The 25,630-nt window shown below is 36.1% G+C and overlaps 1 protein-coding gene across 5 annotated transcripts in view; it reads right to left on the reverse strand.

Moving 5' to 3' along the window:
- The window catches only part of GABRA1 (gamma-aminobutyric acid type A receptor subunit alpha1), a 46,613-nt gene that overhangs the window by 8,145 nt on the left and 12,838 nt on the right, over positions 1 to 25,630 (reverse strand). For all 5 annotated transcript variants that reach the window (XM_084535375.1, XM_084535377.1, XM_084535374.1 and 2 more), the window contains exons 4-8: positions 17,718 to 17,785; positions 11,301 to 11,521; positions 9,481 to 9,563; positions 5,078 to 5,221; positions 397 to 549 (exon numbers count right to left, since the gene is read on the reverse strand). In XM_084535375.1, the coding sequence (XP_084391501.1) occupies positions 397 to 549; positions 5,078 to 5,221; positions 9,481 to 9,563; positions 11,301 to 11,521; positions 17,718 to 17,785 (669 nt within the window). The remainder of the gene's footprint in view (positions 1 to 396; positions 550 to 5,077; positions 5,222 to 9,480; positions 9,564 to 11,300; positions 11,522 to 17,717; positions 17,786 to 25,630) is intronic.

Genomic DNA, 25,630 nt, shown 5'->3' on the forward strand with positions numbered 1-25,630 from the left:
CAATAGGAGACAGCAGCCTACAAAAGGTGTTTTCAAGATACGAATTTTCAAAGGACTAACACCCATTGATTAAAACTTTTTGACAATCCCCGCCATGAAAGCCATTGCCATTTATCAGAAATGTTTTATTCATATATTTACTGTTTTGGAAAAGTAGAACTGGAATAGATTGTTTGAGATATTTTCAGGTCTCTTTTTACAGTCAGTTTAAAAGCTTTGGAACTTGTATCAGCTTCTGATGCATCTTCACAATGGAACACGTTAACTGTTGTGTACTGCACTGTGTACAGACTCCTGCTGTTCTCCAATATCACATTACACATAACCAGTTTTATCACAAAATTTCTTAAAATTATCTGGCATGTGATTGCCAAGGAGTTTATAGATCTTTCTTACCAAATACAGTTCTTGCTGGAACAGATTCTCTGTTAAGCCAGAAGGACACCTGTGACAGTATCACTGTCATGATGCATGGCAGGTAAGTCTGAATGACAAAGTAACCAATCTTTCTTTTCAAATGAAAATGTGTAGTCATAACAACATATTCTCCTAAAAAACAAAAAACAAAACAAAACCAAACAAACAAACAAAACAGAAAAAACATTAAAGCTTTTATAAATAAACAAATTACAAGACCTTATAGGAACTCATTATATATATCTAATTTTATATAGTTATATAGTTATATAGTTATAACTACATAGTTATACAGTTATATAACTTTCATCGTAATCACTACTGTTATAAAAATAAGACCTCAGATCAAATTGGGTCAGCTCTGAAGAAAATATTTAATAATAAAAGTTCCCCCATTTAATAATAAAGTTCCACTAATAATACAAAACTAGACAGTTCTGGGAAATGCTAATTAAATTACCATCCTTTTCATCTTCTTCACTGAGTACTGAATAAAAGTCTGCATTAACTGGTGGCTGTTTAGGCCTCTTCTGAAAGGTTTTATTCCATTAGAAGATGGAAACACACTGTAACATACACATGTAATCATCAAACAATGACTGAATGGAGACAGGAAGTCAGAAATGTTTCAGTAGGGCCAAGCTGTAGTTGTAATTGTTGATGTGATTATGTTTGTATTATCACTGTTAGTGCTTTATCTGCTGTGAAGATTAAGCATCCCTATACCACTAATTCAGTACCTTACTAAATTAATATTCTCTCCCATAGTAAATGGCCAACACAAGAATAATGTATAATATTTTCATTACCGGTAACTTTTAAGGTGCTGTAAGAATATATGATCTGGGTATTCCAATTACATACAAAAGGCATCTTAAGTATTTATATAACTATATAAATCATTTCTTCCAGAGGACAGCAAATATTTACAGATATTGACAACATCATTGAAAACAGATTTTGAGAAACAGTATATAGACTGCAAAACATATACTTGTGACATATTGTTCACCGAAGATTGATTCTTTATTCAATAGACATTAGCTTAGGAAAGAAACAGGTGGAAATGTGACTGGATGAAAACCTCTGCCTAGATTAGAGATGATGTGAAATTGCCATTTCACACTCTCTGGAAAAAGACTGTTGCACTTGTACAGAAGAAGAGACTGGAAAGAGACTGTTGTATTTGTACAGGAAAAGCTTAAATTGGATTGAAAAACTATGTCTAGACATTGACTGCTTATGTACTAAGCATGTCAAATGCCCTTTTCTTTAATTCAGAGTGTAAAAGAACATTCAGTTGAACAATATTTCTCAATATATAACCCTGAGGAAATCTTATTTATAAGACATGACAATATTCCCTGTATGTTTTAATATAAAATAGAAGTCAGTAGCAAAGGACAGAAAAGAGAACCAATTAAAAATTGAGAGCTAGAGCAAAGGACATACAAGGAAAATCTTCTTTCAGAAAATAGGACTTCAGGAACAGCATGGGGGGCATTGACTTGATTTTTACCCATTATTCTGTAACTTTCACCAGAACAACCAGTAACAGAGATTATAATTTTCTGAAGGGTGCCAGTCTTAGCTAGAAAAAACAATAATTAAATTTCATCTGCTATGATATGTCATGGGAAACTATTTTAATGCAATCAAATATAAAATGTTCACAATGATGTGTCAGAATTAATTCAGTGATTATAGCTGGCGAGCTAAGAATATAGAGTGAATACACCACTCTGCTCTGAAGCTTTACTTAGCTGCTTAAATTATGAAATTATTTTTAACCCCTGGAAAATGAGAACAAGATTCGAAGCATGAAGGCAATTTAAAAGACAGGGACTACTCTCATCTGTTAAGAAAATAGTTCTGAGCTAGAAGTCAGTTAAAGGTAATGTCATGAGCATCTCAGGCAAAACATAGACCTAGAATAATTCTTACAGTTTAGTTATAAGTCAAAAACATTTTTGTAGGTCTCCAAAATACCAGTGCACTGGAGTCATTTATTAGAATATAATAGATTTTTAATGGGACTTACTTAAATAACTATAAGAGATTAAAACACTCCAGTTATTTATGGAATCTTCAGTTTCCCATATTTTGTCTTTAATTAAAATATATGGCCACATGACCACTACTGACCACTGTCCAACTTCCAACCAATTCTTCTTCCACTCAGAGAGATGTGGGGTTGCTCAGCCTGGAGAAGAGAAGCCTCTGGGAAGACCTCATTGAAGCCTTTCAATACTTGAAAGGGGGCTTATAAAAAGGATGGAGGATCCTCTTTACTCAGATAGATAATGAAAGGACAAGGGGGAATGGTCTTAAAGAGGTCTTAAACTAAGAGATTAGACATTAGGAGAAAATTTTTCATTGTAGAAGCAGCGAGGCATGGGAACAGGTTGCCCAGAGAAGTTGTGGATGCCCTGTCCCTGGAGGTGTTCAAGGCAAGGCTGGATGGGAGCCTTGGGCAACCTGAGGGGGGCTGGAGCTAGATGATCTTTAAGGTCCCTTCCAACCTGAGGCATTCTATGATGTGTGAATAACTAGATTGTAAAAGCATTTTAGTATTTGAAAGACTATCTTGAAGACAACAACAATTGCAGATCTCTTTTCATGAAAAAAAATCAGATTGTATTTATCTTGTTCTAGACCCCGAACAAGAAAAAAAGACCCTTTTGTCAGATGAGTCAATCTCCATCCCTCTAAAAACAGGGAGGGATTTCACAGCTTTCATTACGTATGTCATGTCTTAAAACAGAGATGATCAGAGGATAAAGATGTGCTGGAGGATTGTGTTGAGATAGCTGCCCAGCTATTTGAATGTGAAGAAAGGCCATTACCCACTTCTGACCCCACCACTATTTTGGTGAGGGCAAATGTCAAGAAGCACTTTTCCTTGAGATATTGAATTTGCAAGCAATCAATGTTTCTTCCACTGTATATGCTTATCAGGTGTTAATTTAAGAGAATTGCAAGTTTTGTACTAAAAGATTATTTAACAGGCTTGGTTTTAGTTTTGATAATCATTGTATTTAATTTTTTATAACGTTTTTCTGCATCTAAACAATAGTATATTTGTTTTAGTAAATAATAACACTTCGTTTAACTTTATGGATTGGTATGGTAAAAATTTCAGGCAGAAAAAAGGAGGCAGAATTCAAAACTATGAAATATCATGGGCAAAGGAAATGTAATTTAGTTACTTCATGGAAATATATAAAGAATTCTTACATTTCTTAGGTTTGCCTTAATTCTATTTAAACACCTATTTTCTGACTGTCTTACGAATTTAAAGAGTGCTTCTCACAGTACCATCTAACTACCATGAATTATATCTGCTATTATCTGTTCAGTTTAAATATGTTCCCAAGTTGGAGTCTTTTCTGACTGTCCTGCTGCCCTTAAAATGCATCGGGTAAGCAGGGAATTGGAAATGAGTGCAAAAGGGCAGCCATGCAGGTTGCTGTGGTCTCTCTGAGTGAATAGCCTCCAAAGAGAAAGAGCAAAGAGCTCAGGACCCTTGCAGTCCCTCACAAATTACACTGACTTGCCAGGAAAGGGCAGGTGAGGTGAATTACTGGCTCCAAAGAAATCAACAGGAATATTTCTGTCTGTGGCCAGGCCAAAAGTTCTCACTGCTTTTCTTTCTCTTTGACCAATGCAGACCTCAGTGCTCAATAATGAAAGTGGTGAATCTGTGGAAGCAGTTGTGTTGATAGTTCTTATGTGAAGTCCTTATTTCTGCCATCCCACTTACTTTTACGATTACATCAACAGAAGCTTCCAAACAGTAACCTGAATAGTGGTCCACTGGAAATTTTAGTCTATGAGAAAATTTGTTAGCTTAATAGGCCACATGAACATATACTGAGAAGCTAAATAAAAAAATCAGACACAATTTAGGGTTCACCTTAAAGTGACTCACTTTCCTTTAAATATTTGTTCACTTTATGAATGACAGATTAGAAAGTTTGGCATAGGCAGGTACTTCTTCAGTTCCATTACAACTGCAGGGACATTCAGAGCAATACAGCTATGTCTAATGGAGTGCATCCCATTACAACTGCAGAGATATTCAGAGCAATACAGCTATGTCTAATGGAGTGCATCCCTCTGATTCATGGAACATTAATTCCAGTCAACACTTCAAGATCTTGTTCATGCTCAAAGTTCAGTTTATTACTGTATTCAGATTTTTGTGCCTTTCCAAAGTAATAAAAAACTAACAAGCAAACAAAACAACAACAACAAATCACACCCAAAGATTAAATTTTGAAACAGCAAATGCAAAGTGCAAAATTTTTTAGCCAGCTTCAACATTACACTTAACTAATACTTTAAACAAGGACTATATGGCTATATTTGTGTATCTCAGTTTTAATTGTTTTGGAGTAAAAGGTAGTGGCAGCATTAAAGTACCAAAATACTATGTTTGGATGTTCCAAATGTTTTGTTTTGTTTTGTTTTTTAATTTGGTGACATATTTTTTTTTCACTTTCTAAATACCTCCTTATGAGACTATATGCTTTTTTTTTTTTTTTTTTTTTTTTTTTTTTTTTTTTTTTTTTTTTTTTAGCATCTTATTTCACTGCCTCCAAGAATATTATCTTTGAGATCTCATTTTGCTATAAACTGGTAACCCTTTTTCACAAACCTGTACTGGACTGAACAATTCCAGAGTCCACAGTTTGTCCAAGCAGATCATACTGGTTCAGTCGAGAGCCATCTTCAGCCACAACCACTGATCTTGCAGGTTCCCGTGTCCATTCATACACAACCTCTGCTCTGGTATAAGCATCTAATTTAAAACGAATACATTGCATTTCAGCTTTTGTCCGTCTACCGCTATGTCTTTAACAGAACAAGGTTTTGAGCAGTACTCTGAATACTCTGTAATAACTTGTAGAAAAACCATGATTAGCATACTGGAACTTTCTGATTATGGGGAATATAAGTGATTTTACAGGTCTATCCATATTATGATCAGCTAAATAGCTGCTGTAGGGCTGGATTAAGGTTCGCCTTCAATGACATTGAAAGTCTTTCTCTCTCTTACATCATTATCACCTATATAAAATCTGAATAACCAGAAGGGAGAGTTAGACATGGAATTTCATGGTCATGCAAGGACTCCAGCTCTTATTCTAATTTTTAACTACTATAAAGACAGACGAGCCCCACTATTTTTAATTTGTGGTGGTTTGGTGGTGTCTGGGCCACTGTCAGAAAATAAGTCCTTTTCAGAGTAGCTCCAGTGACTTCTTCTTCAGCCTGGCTAGAACTCTCCATTTTGTCATCACCCTCTCACGGTGCCTTTGCTGTATAACAAGTATAGCAGATAGTTCTGAGGCTGCCTAGGCTCACATGAGTTTAAATCACAGTGAATCTATTTTCCTGTCTGGTTATTTCTGCAGAATGCTCACACTTATTCAAGTTTACATTTATTGAAGTCCTAAAAAGAGCAAACAAAAACCACTGTATTTTCCAGGCCCAATTAGTCTAGCATGTTATATAGATAATTCAGTAGTATCCTACATATATCATCCAAGTGTTTTGTGCTGTTATTATTGTACTATTTCTGTTATTTAATGAATTAAACTATACATAACATTTTTTACCTTAGTATTGTAATATTCTTCTGCCATTTTGTGTAGTCTGCAGTCTGACAGCTCTTGCTTTGAGCATTCAGGGTGGGAGTTAGTTGTCTACATACAGACATTGAGTGTCATTCTTGGCACCTAGGAGTATCCAAGACATGTATGGGACTGAATGTGTGATTAGAACCTACATAAAGCTTGCACCCACCAGAGGCAGCTGGAAGCCAGATGGGACATCTTAGGACACCTAAAATCATACTATAAATGTGTGTATAGGTGACTAACTGACTCCTACCTGCAGGATGAGATTTTCTCTGTGTGCTTTCAGAACAGGCAACCAGGAAAGGGAAAGTAACAATTTGATTCCCTTGACCTCATTTGTGAGTTAATAATTTTATCGTATCAGTGTAAGAGATAACAGTAATTAAAGAGGTGGTTTTGAATGGAGTGTGCTGGTAAATTAATTGCATGGTATTTGATCCCACATTATTTAAGTGGAAGGTTACTTTTGCCCTCAGACTTCTTATTCCCTAAACACTACAACATATACTTAGCTCTTTTGGAAGCAGTGGTAAATGCAAATCTACTTCTTAATAACTCCAACCTTAAAAATAATAGCCACAGTAAGTACAAGAATTGGCCTGCTAGTCTAGCCAAATAAAATTAAAAAAAAAAAAAAAAAGATAATATTAATATTAAACTTTCAAGCATTTTACTTATTTTGGATCACAAGAGTAGTTTGGAAGAGAGGGGACTGATTTCCTGAGCTACTGGGAAACAGTGGATTAGGAGTCAGAGGGAAGGCAGCACGCTCACCAGTGCTGGAAATGAGCTCACCCCACCGGGTTCACTTCTCCATTTCCATCATGGACAGTCTGTTCTCCCTCCTACCTTCAGCATCCAGTTGACACATTGCATAAGTTCAACATACCCTTTTGCTCCTTTCAGTGCTGCTTTCCAGAGTGGCCTTAGTTTTAAACTGACAATCAGATTTTTGTGGGAAGAGCTGAGGACAGCAGCTGCCTTTCTGATTTTGTTATGCCAACATACGGCTTTTTGTTGTTCCAGAAGCCTCTTTAGCCTTTGTCACATTGTATTTACATTGGAATAACCTCTAGCTCAAACTGTGATTTTGGCAAATCATTTTAGCCTTGGAGCTGGGTCAAGCATTTGTTGGCCTCTACAGTATGGACAGAGTCCATATATGCCACTCCTTCAAATGTGAGGCTTTTCTGAATCCAGTTTCAACAAGAGATGAGTAATAGTGGAGGATATGGAAAAACTCTTATCCAATTTAATTCAAAACAAACACTGCTGGGCAAACACTACCTTGGGGAGCTACTAAGTCTGGTATTGTAATCTGCACATAAGGAGTGTCTTTCATTACAACTGATGGACTTTTACATTAAATTCTTCAGTTCATTAAGATGAATTTTATGAATTGCTTTAGTTGTTTGATAAAAACGTCAAAATGTATTGAAAGGAGATTCCTACTGAAAATCAGCAATTAAATTTAAGAACTGTTCTCTTTTTATATGTACAACTGTGAGACCTGTTTTCACTTGCCTGAGTCTAGCCATTTGTCCAGTGGGAGATAATTCTATTGGTATCAATACCTAAGTATTCAGACAGAAATATTTCATAATCTGATAACTATGTTGTATAATCTAGTGGGAAGAATGGGAAAGACACATATTTAAGGTCCTCTTTTGGACGGTGAAGTCCCCAGGCAGCGTTTGCAGTAAAAGCAGGTTGCGGAAGCCACTCCCCTAGATTAGAAACTCCTTTTAAATTAGTAGCAGAAAGCAAAGGTTCCCTGAAAAGACCTTGATCTTGTCTCATGGCCCTTCCCAGCATTTGGACTTACTTGTTTTGTTAGCTCCTGCTAAGAACAGCTGTCTTGAAGACCATTTGTGTTCAAAACACAAAAATACTCTAAATAGCCTGTAAAATATAATGGCCCATACCTGCATTCTGAAATTAGAATGTTAGTATTCACCTCTGAGTCTGGTGTAGAAAATGATATTTCATTTAGAAATAATTCTGTGGGTTTTTTTATTATTTAAGAAAATAAATGTATATAATGATAAAAAATACAGAATAAATTTAGATAGAAGTGTAAAATTCAGTCCGCTAGTTCACCTTTATACAAAACCTCTTGATGGTTTAACTTTATGTTAGCAGGTTTTATGCACAAGTATCCATCTTCCTAGCTTCCAGATCCAACATACAGTCAGCATAAACTCCTCAATGTGCCTTTCAAGAGAAATTTAGCTCTGTGACCACTTCTGATGTAACTGGGATCCTGGGTGATTCCAGATGCACAGATCTGCTGTTATTGGTCCAGGACCCACTGCCCTATACTAATTAACATTTTCCCCTCATCTGTTTCACAAGAGATTTGGAAAGATTTATTGGAAGTGCTGTAAGAAAACTTAACATTCAAATAGTAAACTATTCCTGTCAGTTATACTCCAACTTTGTATGAGCTTTTTGTTCTGTATATCTTATCTAGGAGGCTAGTAGGTCTTTAAAGACAAAAGGTCAGTCCTTTCTCATTGTAACTATAGAGCTATTCAGCCCAAAGTAAGTTATCACCCTGTCTGGTACCACTTGAAGAATGAATTATGTTTTCTGTCTGTTGACTTCTAAAATGTATCAAGCCACTAAGTACCTGTTATCAGTGAAATGATCCATTTCTACAAGAAAAAATAGCCACTGAGGAAACAATTTGTACACTATTACATTTTCCACATATTTTTTTCTTCTATGTTTGTGTTGAATCAACCAGAGTAAAACAACTCTTCAATTTATTTATTTAATCTTAAAGAGTTGTAGCAGGGATTATATTTTAATTTATGGAAATAATATGTTTAAATTTCAAAGTATCAGTTACAGGTTGGCTACAGTTCAAATCAAAATTCTTGGGAGAAATTCTCAATTTATTGTAAGTGGTGTCAGTTATTACTCCGGTTTCAGTTGCATTATATTTGGTCAGTGTGTTCCCCATCTAAGGTTAAAAATGCTGCAAGTGTCACAAATCTCCTAAGAGAGTCCTACATTTTCCGCTTCCAGATGTGTCACATGATTGAAATATGAATGGTATTGCAGTCTAAGACAAAATTTTGTTCTAAACATAGTAAGACTATGGTAGCAAAACTATTTTTACCTAAACCAATTGAGTTATCCACAGTCCATATTACTTCTCTCTAAAATTGATTTGGGGACTTAAAAAAAAATAAAGCAACTGTAAGATTAATGTTTTCTAAGCTATTTTTCTAGAAGTTGAGTGTTAACATTTTTCTCTTTGTGAATGTCCAAGTATGACAGTGGAGGATCTTTAAGACACATATTTAAGACAGAAAAATACACAATTAAAACCTTGAATTTTGCCCAGTTGCAAAATACTTTTTTAAAATGGCCTTAAAATGGAGAAACCTCAATTTAAAAATAAACTTACAGCTTCCAAATTTCAAAGGGCAAGCATGTACATCCATAGGAAAGTCTTCTAAATGCATTGGACACTCTGCTCTCACAGTCAATCTATAATGTGAGTAAAAACACAGATTTATTCTAGTTTCATAGAAATAGCAAATAGACTTCTGTAAAGACACATAACAGGCATTATACTATTTTTATGTAATTAATAAACAGCTAGAACAGGCCCCCTCTAGGGGCGCTGACAGGCATGCTGACAGGCTACATGTGTAAACACAGTAGTGGGACTGAGTCTGCCCCCTACCTTGGCTTACTATACAGCAGAAACACACTCAGACTTGTACCTTGGTGTGAGGATTAAGTTCTCTTGGAAACTAAAATCATTTCCCTGCTGCTGTCACTCAGCTGGCCCATTCTGGTTGTTTGGACATTTGCTGAAATCATTATGATGCTATTGGCTTGGATGCAAGCATGTTGCTTAATATGAGAGGTTAAGTAAACTAGAAACATTTGCTGAAACAATTGCATATCAAACATCAGCAAGGAATGGACAGTAGCATTGACTATCAGGCAGAAGACTTCAATAAGGCACTTGCAAAGATGAAGAAATAGAAATGGTTATGGTCAAAAATGGAGACATGAACCACGTGCTGCCATGGTAGTGTTCTTGTGGATTAAATCCCTAGCAGCCCAAGCATTTAGGTAGACCTGGACTTCTCTAAGCACAAGCCAACCATATTCTACTGTAGCCTAGGGAGCCTTGAATGATGTTTCAGATACATTGAACACACTTAACAAACTTCCAAAAATCCTGGAAATGTTGTTTTCTCCAAATACTTGTATTGCTTTTAAAAGCATTTTTAGAATTGTAAAATGAAAGTTCAATATTCACCTACACACTAAACTATCCATCTTGACTTTGAGTCAAAAGATTCACGAACATGTAGCTCTGTAGACAGCTACAAAATACCATTTCTTTCATTGTTTAATTCAAGGTCTTTTTAATCCAGAATGTTTCCACCACTGTGTACCATCATTATTTTCAAAGGATATATTTACCCTATTGCTGACAACTGGTTAGTTCAATTTGTTATTGTCATGGAGAGTACCCCATTTCCAGTAAGAATGATGCCAGTACGGGAATCTTTCATACCCCTAACATTTCAAACACTATAGTGTATTGTTGTTACAAATGGAATAAGAAATGTCCATTTCTAGATTCTCATGTTCTGTATTACCAACTAGCACAAGAAATGAGAATGTGCAATGAATTCTCTGGTCATCTGCTAGTTCTTAGAATCTGCTTTCTATAGGAAACAAAAATTAGAGACCCTTATAGATGATCTAGAGGCCAGATTATGTTCAACTTTCAGTCTCTATTCTACTTCTACTGGAAATGGTCAAAGCCGTGCTGGATGGGGCTTTGGGCAGCCTGATCTTGTGGGAGGTGTGCCTAACCATGTCAGGGACATTGGAACAGGATGGTCCTTAAGGTCTCTTTCAACCCAAACCCTTCTGTAATTCTGTTTTGTTGATGGAATACTTGAAAGCAGCTCCAAATTAAGGTTCTTTGCAAACTGATGGATTCCTAATACTCTAGGTACCTTTTTAAAATTAAGTATTGAGATGCATCCAGGGCACATAAAGGTGGCACAGCAAGAGGAAAAAAATGAACACTGCAAATGTCTATTTATCCATCATTCTATGACCTATTGTGAAAATAATTACTAAGCAGGAATCAAATTACACTGAAAGAGGAACCTGTTTCCTGTTTGGAAAATATCTTGCTTTACAAAGTTATATTGTCAAACTAAATGAAGGATATAATATTTTAGGGCTCACCTCATTGTATACAGCAATGTCCCATCCTCTGTAATTCGTAGTAATTTATTTGGCATTGTCATGTTATGAGCCACTGACTTCTTTCCATTGTGGAAAAAGGTATCAGGTGTCCAAATTTTGCTGGCCATTAAATTGTTTAACCGGAGAACAGTCATAGGTCCTTTGAATTTTAATCTTTCATCTTTCCAGCTTTGGCGGAAAAATACATCTATAGTGTATTCCTACACCAATTCAAAAAAAAAAAAAAAAGTAATATTGTCATATGTTGCAATACAGGAACTTGAAAATTATATTCTTACTGTTCCCTAAAAGCAAGACAATTAATGAAATTAGTAATTACCAGAACGTTCGTTCTTTGTATTACTTACAATGTATCTGCTGGTTCTTTAACAGTTACAACAACATTGCTGTGTTCAATAGAACAAATGTTGGGAAGAATAGCATATCAAAAGTTAAACAAGAATTTAAGGTATAATATAATGGAAACAACATATTTTGCCCTTTTCTCCCTTTCCTTTCACCTTCCATAAAACTGTGACTTGAAGCTGTGGATATTCAGCCATTTTGCATAGCCTGCAAAGAATATGTATCTTAGAATAAAATAAGCCTGGTGAGACAGGATCTTACTAGAGCCTTTTGTTTTAGGTGTCTCATTAGCATAAAGAGGTAGTCAACCTGTGAAAAGTTCACACTACTAGAATTATGTGGTCTTATTTAAAAGACATGAAATGGCTCATTGGTCCATATCACTGGACTCAAGAGAGTGCAAGCTGAGGATTGCTTTGGACCAACAGTAATAGTTTGGTTATGCAAGGACTGAGGCAATGGGGAGGAGATGCACTGGCTGAGTCAGTGTATATAGGGAGAATAAAACAAACAAAAAACTTGCTATGAAATGAAAGAATTATTTTTTACAAAGCAATAGAAAAGAAGTTAAGAGGGAGACAGTGAAGTTAAGAAACATATGTTGGTGTATTTTAGATAAAACGCAGAGTACTTTCCCACTCTGATGTGGTAAAAATGTGGAAAACTCTTATGGATAATTTAATATTTACCGAGAGAAAAATCCCATTCTAACATGGAAGTGCTGTATGAGATTATGCTATCACTCATGGTCAAGATTTTTGTGATAAATATCAAAAGCAGCTATCCAAACACTGTTCAAAATTACTCTGAATTATAATCATTTGGCTGAGAAGCTGAATCTTTGCTGAGATCCTGTGCCAATGTCTGATGGCAAATCCTGAAGGAAAATGGCTCTGGCACACTGCTACAAGTAAAAGAGCTTCCCCAAGGAATATGCTAGTAAAGAGAAACATTCTGGAATGAACATTTAAAAATCTATCCATAGCAGACTCCTTCAGACTCATGAATTTTGTTTTAACAAATTGTAACACTCTGTATGACATAAGCAAGTGTGAGCTGCTTATTAATTGTGCAACTATCAGCAAGCAACAATACTAAGTCTAGCAGTGGCTTTTTGGTTTTCAAGGCATGAAGTGACTATATAAATTTATTGTGGACAATAGTAGTAGTTCTATGGAATGGTCTTTGCTGTCATGTTTGGTTTTTTTGTTTGTTTTTTTTTTCTTTATATCTGAGACCCGTGAATCATGTTGATGCATATTTAATTGCAAACATAATAGTGTTTCCACTTTCTTAATCACATGCTTAGTGTGCTTCTGGAATTGGTATTTGTTCAGAGGAAGAGGCGTTAAAATATTGTATTTTCTCAGTGTTTTACTAGCTCCAAAGATTTCTTCGTACACATGTGAGAAAGGTAAAAGACAAGCCCAGAAGGTGGTATCACTTCAGTGTGCATTCCCTTTTTATTTCTAGCAATTGCAAAGTAGGAGGTGAGTGGAAAGTGATACAGGTTGAAAGAAGGGAGTTTGGTTCTTCCCTTTACATGAACACAATTTTTTTAGGCTGGAAAAGATCAAAGAGTCTGAGACATTTGGTAAGGAATATGACAGCAGAAGACAAAACTCAATTAAAAATTAGCGGATAGGTCATAGTGCACACAGACTGCATCATTTTTGGCTGAGCTTTCTCACCTCCTTAGCTTTCACTACCCATTTTAACATGTACAGTAATTTCTCTCAAATGAATCCTGACACATGGATGATCTTTTACTCAGATTAGAGCTTTCTTCTACAGGAGAGTGCCATGCAGAACAAACCATGTACTATAGCACTGGTCTATGTGCAAGCAGATCAGAGAGACAGAATTCAGAATAAATTCTCCACAGAGGAGATTCTTCATCTCTTAGTGTGCAAGTAAAGAAAGAAGATTGCTATCTGCAATAAATTGTATAGCATTGAATATTTATAACATTTTGTCTTACGTGTGAGATCCAGGCAGGAAATAATTTAGTATTTTATATATTCTCTAATTCACTCATCTGTTCTCTCTGCCCAGAGACTGTTCATATACAGGGTAGAACACACCATGGTCTGTATTCTATTCTATTAGGTGCTGTACAGGAAGGTACGAAGACAGAAATTCTTTCCTGAAGAGCTTACAGTAGAGAAACAGTGAATGAAAGCTTACTAGAAAAACATCATTTTGTCCTTATGAAAAAAAAAAAAAAGTGTGTTTTTATATGGTTCTTATTTCAGATAATATATATCAAAATTTTCACAAAATGATAGTGATGTGAGAATAGACAGTTATCTGATCATTAGTTCAATCCACCATCTGAGAGATCATACCTGAAAACTTGCGAAGTTCTTCCAAAATTAGACGTTTTTATTTTAAAAAGTGCTTTTCTCCTGTTTAACTTGATTCCCAGGTTTAAGACACAGCCAAGGCATTCTCTTTATAGAATAGCAGGTTATGTCTGTGCTGTTCTTAAAAGAGTGTCTTGAGAGTGGGTAGGAACACCATGTACTGCCTGATATATCAACCTACTATCTATATAACTGCCTCATTGGATTCTTGCAAACAGATGGTCTAGGTATGCTGGTGTCTCGCTGTGGCTGTAGTTTCATAACATATGGCGTCAGCTGGAATAGCTCATTCCCAGCTCCTATCCATCAGTCCTGGTCCCAGACAGCAGCACATCTTTCCCTGGTGTGCCAATACAGCTGCTAGTGAGGCTTCCCTGTGACTGTATCCCATAATCCCAGCAACACTGATTGTCAGTCTGCTTGCTGGAGCAAATTTGGGGTAGCCCTCAAATGGATCCTGCACCTGGGGGCAACAACCCCAGGCAGACCTACAGGCTCAGAGATGAGTGGTTAGAAAGCTGCCTGGCAGAGAAGAACCTGGGAGTGATTGTTGATAGTCAACTGAATATGAGCCAGCAGTGTGCTCAGGTCACCAAGAAAGCCAACAGCATCCTGGCTTGCATAAGAAACAGTGTGGCCAGCAGGTCTAGGGAAGTGATTGTCCCCCTGTACTCTGTTGAGGCTGCACCTCAAGTACTGTGTTCAGTTTTGGGCCCCTCGCTACAAGAAGGACATGGAGGTGCTCGAGCGAGTCCAGGGAAGGGCAACAAAGCTGATGAGGGGTCTGGAGAACAAGTCTTCTTTACTGAAAGGGTTGTTAGGCATTAGAATCAGCTGCCCAGTGAAGTGGTTGAGTCACCATCCTTGGAGGTCTTTAAAAGATGTTTAGATTTAGTGATACGGTTTAGTGGAGGACTTGTTAGTGTTAGGTCAGAGGTTGGACTAGATGATCTTGGAGATCTCTTCCAACCTAAATGATTCTGTGATTCTGAGTATCTACAACCAAACTGTAGTACGTGTGGAAGATTTTGCACTAAATGTACACAGATAATAATCTAAATTTCTATTCTGATAAGGACTTCATTTGATCTTTCCCTCTCTGTTTTCCTTGTATTTCACACATTTCCTTAAGCAGAAGATTTAGTGTGAGTAGGCTGTACACACATTACTTTTTCTGGGAGGTGAGTAGGAGTATTACACGAAATACTTTTCTGTAATCTCTTACTTTTCAAAATGTATGAACACCTGCCTATGTGTTTTTTGGTCACACTTTATTAAGATGTAGATAAATTCTTTCTCCTATATTAACTAAATGAAAATTGGGAGCCAATGTGTTATGTGTTTTTAAGTATTTTTGAGAGCCTTTTTTCATGGGTTATTAATATTTATGCTGTATTAATGCAGCTGAACTGAGGTCTTTTTTTTTTTTTTTTTTTTTTTTTTTCAAATATACCTATTACTAATTTTGAAAGTAGTTGATTTTGAGCCTCAATATTTTATCCCTAAAAACCAAATCCTATACACATATCAGTTTTTCCCAGGAACATCAAATTAGGTTTACCTTCTACTTAAGAATTAAATCATCTGAAACTGTCGGGGATAAGTACACATTGAAGCCTATATGTGAGATAATACCAAGTAATTCAGCACGCCTATTGGATGCTCTCAATTTACGTCTTTATGTATGAAAACATACATGCCTGTTTATTTAGCCTGCTGTTCTGTACTGGAGTACAGATTTACTAGTTTCCTAGTAAATCTGACTCAACCAATCAAACAACAGTTTAGCCAGGCAACACACAGAATCACAGAATTTCTAGGGTGGAAGAGACCTCAAGATCATCGAGTCCAACCTCTGACCTAACACTAACAGTCCCCACTAAACCATATCCCTAAGCTAACAGAAAACAACACTAACAAGTATTACTTTGTATTTTCACCAGCATATATCTATTACTTTTTTTTTTTCCCCAACTCTCACAAACATCTGTGTGCTGCCCTATACTTTAAATTCGTTTAATTTTCAGGAACCTTTCAGTGTCTACTTTCCCAAAAGACAGATCTCTAAGAAAACAGAGAAACCTCAGATCACTCACAAACTGCAGCTGCTACCATTTTAATTCAATGCTTATTAACTAAATAACTAAATATATATATATGTACTAGTTGTATGACTGTGTTTGAAGTTTTCATTCAGTCTGATGGTGGTCATTTACCTACTTCCAGACAGAACTGGGAAAGCAAGATGAAATATTTTGCTCAGCTAATCACCAGAACACAAATGAGGGATGTCAGTGGCAATCTTTATACAAGAAATTTCCCATCTTTCAATGTATAATTTGGAGTAATAAATAGGCATTTTAATTTCAGAGGATTATCCAATAATAAAAAATAAAAATAAAAAAGCAGAAGTTATTGAATGATTGTTTTTTTGGAATTTCTCTTCTTAAGAGTATAGTGGTATAGTATCTAGGCATAGCATTCTGTGTATGAGCTGAGATGTCTTCGGTGTGGCTCTTTCTCTGGGTTCTCAGCAGAATACTAGTCAAAAAGTCTGTGCTGGCCAAGCTATTCTCTCTCAACTAAATATGATGCCATTGGTTGGAAATATAAATCTGACTGCAGTTTTATAACTGTTGTTATCCATGCAGTCAGGAAAATAGTGGCTTTGTGTAAAGTTCATTCAGGAAAATAAACTATCTTGTAAAAGTTACTTTACTAGAAGTGTTTAAGACCTGTCTACATTTCTAGTTTCAACTAAACAACTGACTATTTTGTAGTGGTAAATGGAACTTGCTTTCTTTCTTGTGATAATTTTTCCACTTATTTTTCTTTCTTTCTTTTGTGAATGTCTTTAGTTTAACATGGTCAGTTAAAATACTGAAGTGTTTTCTTTTTTGTTTTAAGTTAATGAGGATGTTTTCAGCATTCGTCCTAACACAGTATCCAGTAGATATTAGTAATCAAACCAGGCTTTCCCTGTCAGTAGCAACCTACTTGTAATGGCGTCATTTATATGCAAAATTTAAAGTATTTTATCCATATTTTTACACATTTTTTATTATCTCTTAAGACCAGAGATCACAACATCTTCATTCAGTCTTCTGAACCTCTGAATCCCCTGCAGTTATCTAGCAATTTGATTTTCAAATTCATGCCATAAATAAGTGACACTAATTCGCTCATTAATCTTCTCCTATCATTCAGCAGCCAAGTTCTAGGAAACTCACTTCCCACTGATCAGTAGCTTTTAATATAAAAATGCAGGTTGGACTGTATGGATGTCACACTGTAAGTGTTAATTGCATTTTAAGATGATGATCTTTCTCAGCAAATTGGATCAGTGAGGTGCCAGCAAGGACCTGAACAATCATTCTCAGAAGAGTACTGATCCAAACCATAATGCATTTCATAATATGTTACATAGTAAATATAAGGTCTATTAAAACACATCATTAAAGTCACTGAAGATGGTAATTTCAGGGCACTTAAACACGGTCACAGTTAACAGGAATCATTGCACATAAAAGTTGACGACATTTTGGAATCGAGTTTTAAAAAACAACAACAAAAAAAGAGCTTTAACAGCTTTAAAAGGAGTAAATAAATTATTGCATATATCTTCCATCCTTCAAATTGAAAAGACAAGAGAAAATAAATGCCATAGAAATAGGCCATCACTTACCATATCATGGTCTGAAACAGGCCCAAAACTGGTGACGAAGATGTCAGTCTTCACTTCAGTTACACGCTCTGATGAAGCAGGAAATTAGGACAGTGAGTGTCTATCAACCATCTTCATTAGGTCTAACCACTACAAATTCTCACAATAAATAGAAAAATTATTTGCCTTGATTAGCCATTCTAAAATTGGTCTACCATATAGCCCTGATAGTTTATTGCTTTGAGATGTAATTTTACAGTCAATATTGTCAGCAACACTTCTTTATTACATTGTTTCCACAGAACTTTTTGAGACATGACTTATGATGCTGAAGTACAGCAGCCATAGTTCTGCTGTTGTATAAATCCTGTCACTCTGACTAATAAAGCTTCTTGTCTGACATTATAAACAGTGCTGAATATTTTACACAGTACTCAAAAAGTCTCATTGGGTACTCAGTGTTTCTGGGCAACCTGATTGCAGATCTCTAGTAATTAACCCTAGGCTTATGAATTATGTATTTAATATTGAGACACGGGAACATAGAGGAAAGAGAGAGGTAATACATCATGAAGTATACAAACATAAAAAATATTTTATTGCCATGAAAAGCTCCATTATTCTTAACTAAAATAAAGAAAAAACAAGTTAAAAATTTACCAGGTAAATATAATTTAAACCTCTCTACATCTCTTTGACATTTGTATAAACATTCTATTTTGTAAGTTTTAGGTGATTTTTTTTTGGTGTAAGTTTAGGTGCTTTAAATTACATTGGAACTAATGTTAGATTTCCCTTAAACTACCAAATTTATTTTATAGGCCTCAGTGACAGATTAGCATGAATAATAATTCAGTAATCTATACTGTGTACATAACATAGATCATTTGTATATGCTATTTCACCAAGCTAGGCTTCTCTGTGATTTGTAGGATGCAAATTTGCTTAGTGGCACAATGACCTCAGCCACTTCAGAAGAACCTAACAATTACAGGTGCCACAAATGTTGAACATGAGACACCTTCCTTCCTCTACACACAGACTGCCAGTCACTTTTGAATGTATTGGCATTTTGAATGTATTGGCCACACATCAGAAAATATTTACCCAAGGTGGCACAGGGAGTAACAGCACCTGGAGGAATAAATGCAAACAGTGTTGAGTGGAGCTAACCCCATCAGCTCTCAGAAATTTCAGTGATATAAGTCTGAATATTTACTGTAGTACCATACAAGCCAGTGTGTTTATTGTTGTTATTGGTTTGTTTTTGGTACAAATATCAGATGTGGAAAGAGTTACGCAGTTCTCAAGTAACTTTCAAATAAAAATAAATAATTTGAGAAATGTGTGATAATAAAAGTAATATTAAAGAAAAGATGCTAACAGAAAAGGACATTACAGAAAACAAGTCATGCAGTAGGCAAAAACACTCATAAAAGTAAGAAACATGTGGCTATAACATCTATATAATATTATTTAAATACTGTAAACTAAATTTTAAAAAATTAATACAACCCTCTGATTTGAAAATAATTTGGTCTGATTTTTTTTTTCATCAGTCAATAACAAAGATTAATAGAGTTCTGACACAAGAGAAGTGAAATAAAGAGTCATGTTTAGGAAGCTAGTGACAATATACATTTTTCTATATGACCCAAAAGTTCTAATGAGAATCAGTACTCTACAATGCACATAGGTTTTTCAATTACATTAAAAGAAGTCTCAACTTCTGTTTAATCAGGTTTATATGAATTATTAATATGTATACAACAAAATATGTCCTTTATAGCAGTAATCCAGATGTAAAATTAGTTCTGATTCTACCTTCATTCTTGTAATAAACTGAATAACACTTGTTTTGTTTTAGCAAGTTGGTTCAAAAAATAGGTAGTAGCAAAAGAAATCTGTAGCACTCATTAGGAAAACTGAAGGATGAAATTATTAATGTATTATCTGTAACCATAGAAAGTAAGATACTACAGTGAGGTTGAGTTGACTAATTGTATTCTTTTGGTTCTCTGAATCCATGACTAAGTGTTAAAATTACAGTGAATATTGACAAAAATGTCTCATAGGTGAAATTTCCTCCTCTGCTGTCCAGTGAAATGAAGCCGTGACCCTATCATTGCTAACAACCTTTTCAACTGACTAAGAGAAGTTTAAATATTTTCCTGACAGCTGCCTCTGGAATTAAGGAAGTTCACAGTGAACTTCCTTCTATTACAGGAAGAAGCATGTGGTTATCCAGAAGCTACTCGGCTTGGAAGAGTGTTCTTTCCTTCAGACCATCACTTTTACAAAGTTCAAGAGTTGAAGACTGTGACCTTGTATGAAACAGCTAGCTAGCAGAAAAGGAAGATGGAGATTTCATGATGTCCGGTAAGACATTGCTGAATAGATTTTTTAAGTTCCAGGTATTCTATCACCTCTTAAGTTTGAGAAACTAACATTATCATGAAATCTATTAGCCTTCTGGATATTGAAAAATGAAACTCAAATGACTCTTTAAAAGATCTTTCATTCCAACTTCCAGTCTCTCTATCTCCTTTCCACTGAGGCACTCCTGTGTTGTTAGGATATAACAGATGGTGAAAGATCTTCAGTCCCATTGCATTCATTCTTAATGGTACAACCATTGTACATGGCTGTACATTGTACATGGTTGTACCAATGGTACAACCAACGGTACAACCACATCACAGCTCAAGCAAAATGGTGAGCCGCTACTTAATGTAATGCAACTATCTTATTTACCTCACACAAACAGAGAATACACTTAATCAGCAGTGAATCATGTGGTGGTATCCTGAATCTTAGTTTTAAGAGACATATGGTCATAGTACAGAGGTTAAAGCTTAAGGAAATCATTTGTTAAGGAAATGGTAATTATTCATTAAGGAAAAAAAAATGGAAACTGTAGAATTCCACAGTAAGATGGAAAATGTCTGAGGAAATTGAAAAATTAGTGGTGCCTTTCAGTTCTATATAGCATTGAAGATAATTGACATATAAGTCATAAATAATGACAATAGAAAATGTAGACTCTGAAATCACAATAGACTGTTATTTTCGTATCAGTTAGATTTTTGCAGACCATCTAATACCAGTCCTCCTCAAGTCCAAATAAAACCACTGAGAAGATGACTAGATAATTTACTTTTTCTTTGGTATGTACCTCATTTTCAAAAGCTGTGAAAAAATGTGTATGAGCACACAGAAAAGGATTAGCCCTTCCAAACATATGTAGAAGTTTCAAAATTTGTGTTTACTGTTTTACTAATTAGATGATTCAACTGTGCTTTGTTAAAAGCTACAAAAGTTGAGTCACTCCTGCACAGAACATACGTTTAGTCATACAGTTGGGATATATTTAGAATCAAGGTTAACCATGTTCAGTTTGCAGCTTGATTACCATGGCAAAGTTGAAACTCTGCTTCAAATGCTCAGAATGCATTGAGATTTTTTTCAGGCCCTTCAAATCCTGAGCTATATTCAATACCATCACAATGTCCCCGAGAACTGGGGAAAATTCTAAGCCATTGAACAAAACCAGCTTAGGCCAGGAGCAGATCTTACTGCTGAGGATAAATCCATCGGTTGTGAAGACACATTAACCATGTCTCTTGACTGTACCGTCTATCTCATGAACGAGAAATAGAATATAGGGATAGAAAGTGTAAGGATTTCAGTTAAAAAAAAAAAAAAAAAAAAAGAAAAGAAAAAAAAAGTAAATTAATAACTTACTAGCTTTACAGTATGTTTAATGATGTACACTATAAGGCAACCATAGGGTCCAAGTGGTTACTAATCAGCACAATAACAATTGAGTTCAAGACCTAGACACTGGAACACAACCTCAGGCAATAAACTAGTTTATACCAGTGGAAAATGATTTTGATCCACATACGGCTATGAAAGCATCAGTCAGAGTGAACTGTTGAAATGTCACTGTTTGCAAGTACTGTGTTTTTCTAAGGATTCTAGACTAATGTAAACTCTCAAAACTATTAAGTGAAAACAATAAGTGTTTTGATTTAAACTCCCAGGGAGCTTATTATTTCTAGAATTGTGATAGGATTACAAATTGAGAACAAAATGAGAAGATTTATTTTAACAGCATGAAATAAGCCCATTAATCATAGGAAACTATACATTAACTATTTCCCTTTCTCACCTGCTGGAATTTGAGCACAACATTTATTAAAATTACTCACTTTGATAGTTTAAATTAATTCCATTTTTTCTATTAATGCACCTGCTCCCTCTGCACATCTTGTTTAAGCACGTGCTGTAATTGTTAAAATGGTGAAGAGTCTTCCTGTGGTTTTGACTGAAAGGGGTTTAGATGCCTGTTTAGCAGATGCCATTCCTACTAAGAAAAAAACACACTAGTTGTGCTGCTGTTTTGGTTGAACCACAGCAAAAACACTAAGAAGAATTTTATGCTGCTGCTTTTACAGAAGCAGAGACCAAAAAGGGAGAAGAGTGAGCTGCCATAGTCCATGCCACTATGAAGCGATGACTGAGAACTGTGCAGTGTCATGCTAGTTATCCCCACAGCAATTAACAGCTCAAAGCTGCTCCTATCTTCCCCACCTCCTTACTGTTGTATCAAAGTAATTTTCCTTGGATCTTCTTATGGATTTTTACTGTTCTCTTTACATCAGTGCGGTGCCTATGGTGTGGAAAAAAGACCAAAATAAGCCCCTTAAACTTTTACAGAATTACATGTAATATCTAGTGCTTCTTCACCAGATTATGAGTAAGGGCCCAGTAAAAGTCTCTTTTTATTTAGAGTAGAAACAGAATCACAGAATCACAGAATTTTCTAGGTTGGAAGAGACCTCAAGGTCATCGAGTCCAACCTCCAACCTAACGCTAACAGCCCTCCACTAAACCATATCCCTAAGCTCTACATCTAAACGTCTTTTGAAGACTTCCAAGGATGGTGACTCCACCACTTCCCTGGGCAGCCTGTTCCAGTGCCTCACAACCCTTTCAGTGAAGAAGTTCTTCCTAACATCTAGCCTAAAACTCCCCTGGCTCAACTTAAACCCATTCCCCCTCGTCCTGTCACCAGGCACGTGGGAGAACAGGCCAACCCCCACCTCGCTACAGCCTCCCTTGAGGTACCTAAAAAGAGCGATAAGGTCTCCCCTGAGCCTCCTCTTCTCCAGGCTGAACAAGCCCAGCTCCCTCAGCCGCTCCTCGTAGGACTTGTTCTCCAGGCCCCTCACCAGCTTCGTCGCCCTTCTCTGCACCCGCTCAAGCACCTCCATGTCCTTCTTGTAGCGAGGGGCCCAAAACTGAACACAGTACTCGAGGTGCAGCCTCACCAGAGCTGAGTACAGGGGGACGATCACCTCCCTAGCCCTGCTGGTCACGCTGTTCCTAATACAAGCCAGGATGCCGTTGGCCTTCTTGGCCACCTGAGCACACTGCTGGCTCATATTCAGCCGACTGTCCACCATCACTCCCAGGTCCTTCTCTGCCTGGCAGCTTTCCAACCATTCCTCTCCCAGCCTGTAGCTCTGCTTGGGGTTATTGCGCCCCAGGTGCAGGACCCGGCACTTGGCCTTGTTAAACTTCATGCAGTTGACCTCAGCCCATCGGTCCAGCCTATCCAGATCCTCCTGCAGAGCTTTCCTACCCTCAAGCAGATCGACACACGCACCTAACTTGGTGTCATCTGCGAACTTACTGAGGGTGCACTCGATGCCCTCGTCCAGATCATCGATGAAGATATTAAAGAGGACCGGCCCCAGCACCGAGCCCTGGGGGACGCCACGTTTGGGTATAACTAAATTTTTATTGCACATGCAAACCAAAACCATATTTTCACTAAACTCTAAGTTAGTTCAGATGTGAGTTCAAATTCAACAATTTCTGTTGAGACCGCAATCATCAAAAGGTAAGTTTATTATACATTAATATATAATGTTCTGATAAAACTGAATTTTAAAACCTAATTAACATAATAGTGTCAGGTTTACTCCCCATCATTTTAAATATGAGCACTCTATGGAAGTAATTAATTGCCTAAGAGAGACCAACTTTCCACCTAGGGACAGTCACACCCAGTTTTGATATACATCACAGTGGAGAGATCAACAAATTGCTCTTACTGATAACACCAAAAAAATATAATTCCGTTCAATACTAAAGTAATATTTATAATCTATTTGGTGTGACCTAATGGCAATTCAACCAAACTATAAAAGCAAATTTCAGTTAGAAAGATTTACTCTGATCTGCCTAATCAAACCCACTCTAGTTCTTCTTAGTTTTGTATTAAACAGTTTTTTCCACTGCAAATTTTGTAATTTTGTAAAAATCTGTATCTAAACTCGATTTCATGTTACTGAATCTCAAGCACTATGTGCAAAGAATCTCCTTTGTGCAAGCCCTCTCTGCCTTGTGGCATTCCAAACCTGTCTCACTGGCATCCCAGGGCTCGTATGTATGTATGTATGTAGAGCTTAGGGATATGGTTTAGTGGGGACTGTTAGTGTTAGGTCGGAGGTTGGACTCGATGATCTTGAGGTCTCTTCCAACCTAGAAATTCTGTGATTCTGTATGTATTCCCCACATGAAGACAATCCAGAACAAAAGTCAATGGAATATTCATTTATCCACAAAACTTACTTTTTTCCAGCATTTCTTGTTGCTTTCTATTTCTTTTAAACTCCCACTGTAGATATAGTGGTTTACCAAGAGAGGTCACCAAACATTAACTTCACTTTTCCTCTTTATTTGACTCCTTTCCACTACTATCTGATCCTTTATTTTCTTCAGGACTGTGTGTTTGAAAAGAGGACAGCATCTTGTCACTCCTAGTTCTACGACCTAAATAGTTCACTGAAAATTACATTACTCAAGTGACCTTACAGTTTATTTATACTTTAATGTCTAACATGATTTCCTTTTTTTCATTTTCAATATGTTACTCTATAAAATTCATCCTCCTTGCTTTTTGTAAATGATTATCCTCTCGTAGAGTAAATAGGTGTCCTCTAATGTGATTCAGAATGTTTTTAGATTAATTTTAAAAGTTCTGTTTTCCAAGCACAAGTAACTGTAAATGTAGTTATTTGTCCGTGTTTATGGATGGATGCAACAGATGCTATTTCCTAGCGATGCCTGACTAAGTGACTGTGCCCACGTACGGAGGTTGTTAGCGTCTAAATAACATAATTTATATCAATAATTATTGATAACAGGTGTAAATGTGTCAATGCATAACAAAGTACTGTGTGTGTTTCCTTTAAAGTAAAATCAGATTAAATTTAGCCACAATGTCATTTTTTCAAATTAGCATATTCAATTATATTTAATAATTTTTCCCCATGAGTTACATGCTTCATTTTTTAACTATTCTTTATAATGAGAAGTAACTCTTTGTTTAATGGCAAAATGCTCAGACCTGTTCACTTTATTTCAGGTATTGACTTATTAGATAATCTGGCAAATACTAACATTGATTACCTTACTCTTTATGGACCATAGGTGTTTTTTCATTTTCCTTTTTGAAGTGATACCTCAAAAGATGTTAAAAAAGAAAAAGGATGATTTAAAAGTAATACAGCACTGACTCCACACTTGGTGAAAGAGTGGTTCAAAATTTAACTCTTCTAGATTTTTCATTATCTTAACACCTCACCTTTTAACCTGTCTTACCAATGAATATACTGTATAGCTCTGATAATGTATCTTTATAATGAGATCTCACCAGGAACTTGTTACAGATTTCATGCTGCCACTACGATCTGCTCCACCACGATATTTCCACATAACAATGAAACTATTCACCCCACTCAGTAACAGGAAGTTTGTGAACTTGGGAGAGAGAAATATCATGGGGTTTTATTTCAAAAAGGAGGAAATCACTCTTGCAAGCAAGTAGAGCAAAATCAAGATCAAAGCCCTTTCACAAT

The sequence above is a fragment of the Aythya ferina genome, assembly GCF_964211825.1.
Source record: "Aythya ferina genome assembly, chromosome: 14".
Lineage (NCBI taxonomy): Eukaryota > Metazoa > Chordata > Aves > Anseriformes > Anatidae > Aythya > Aythya ferina.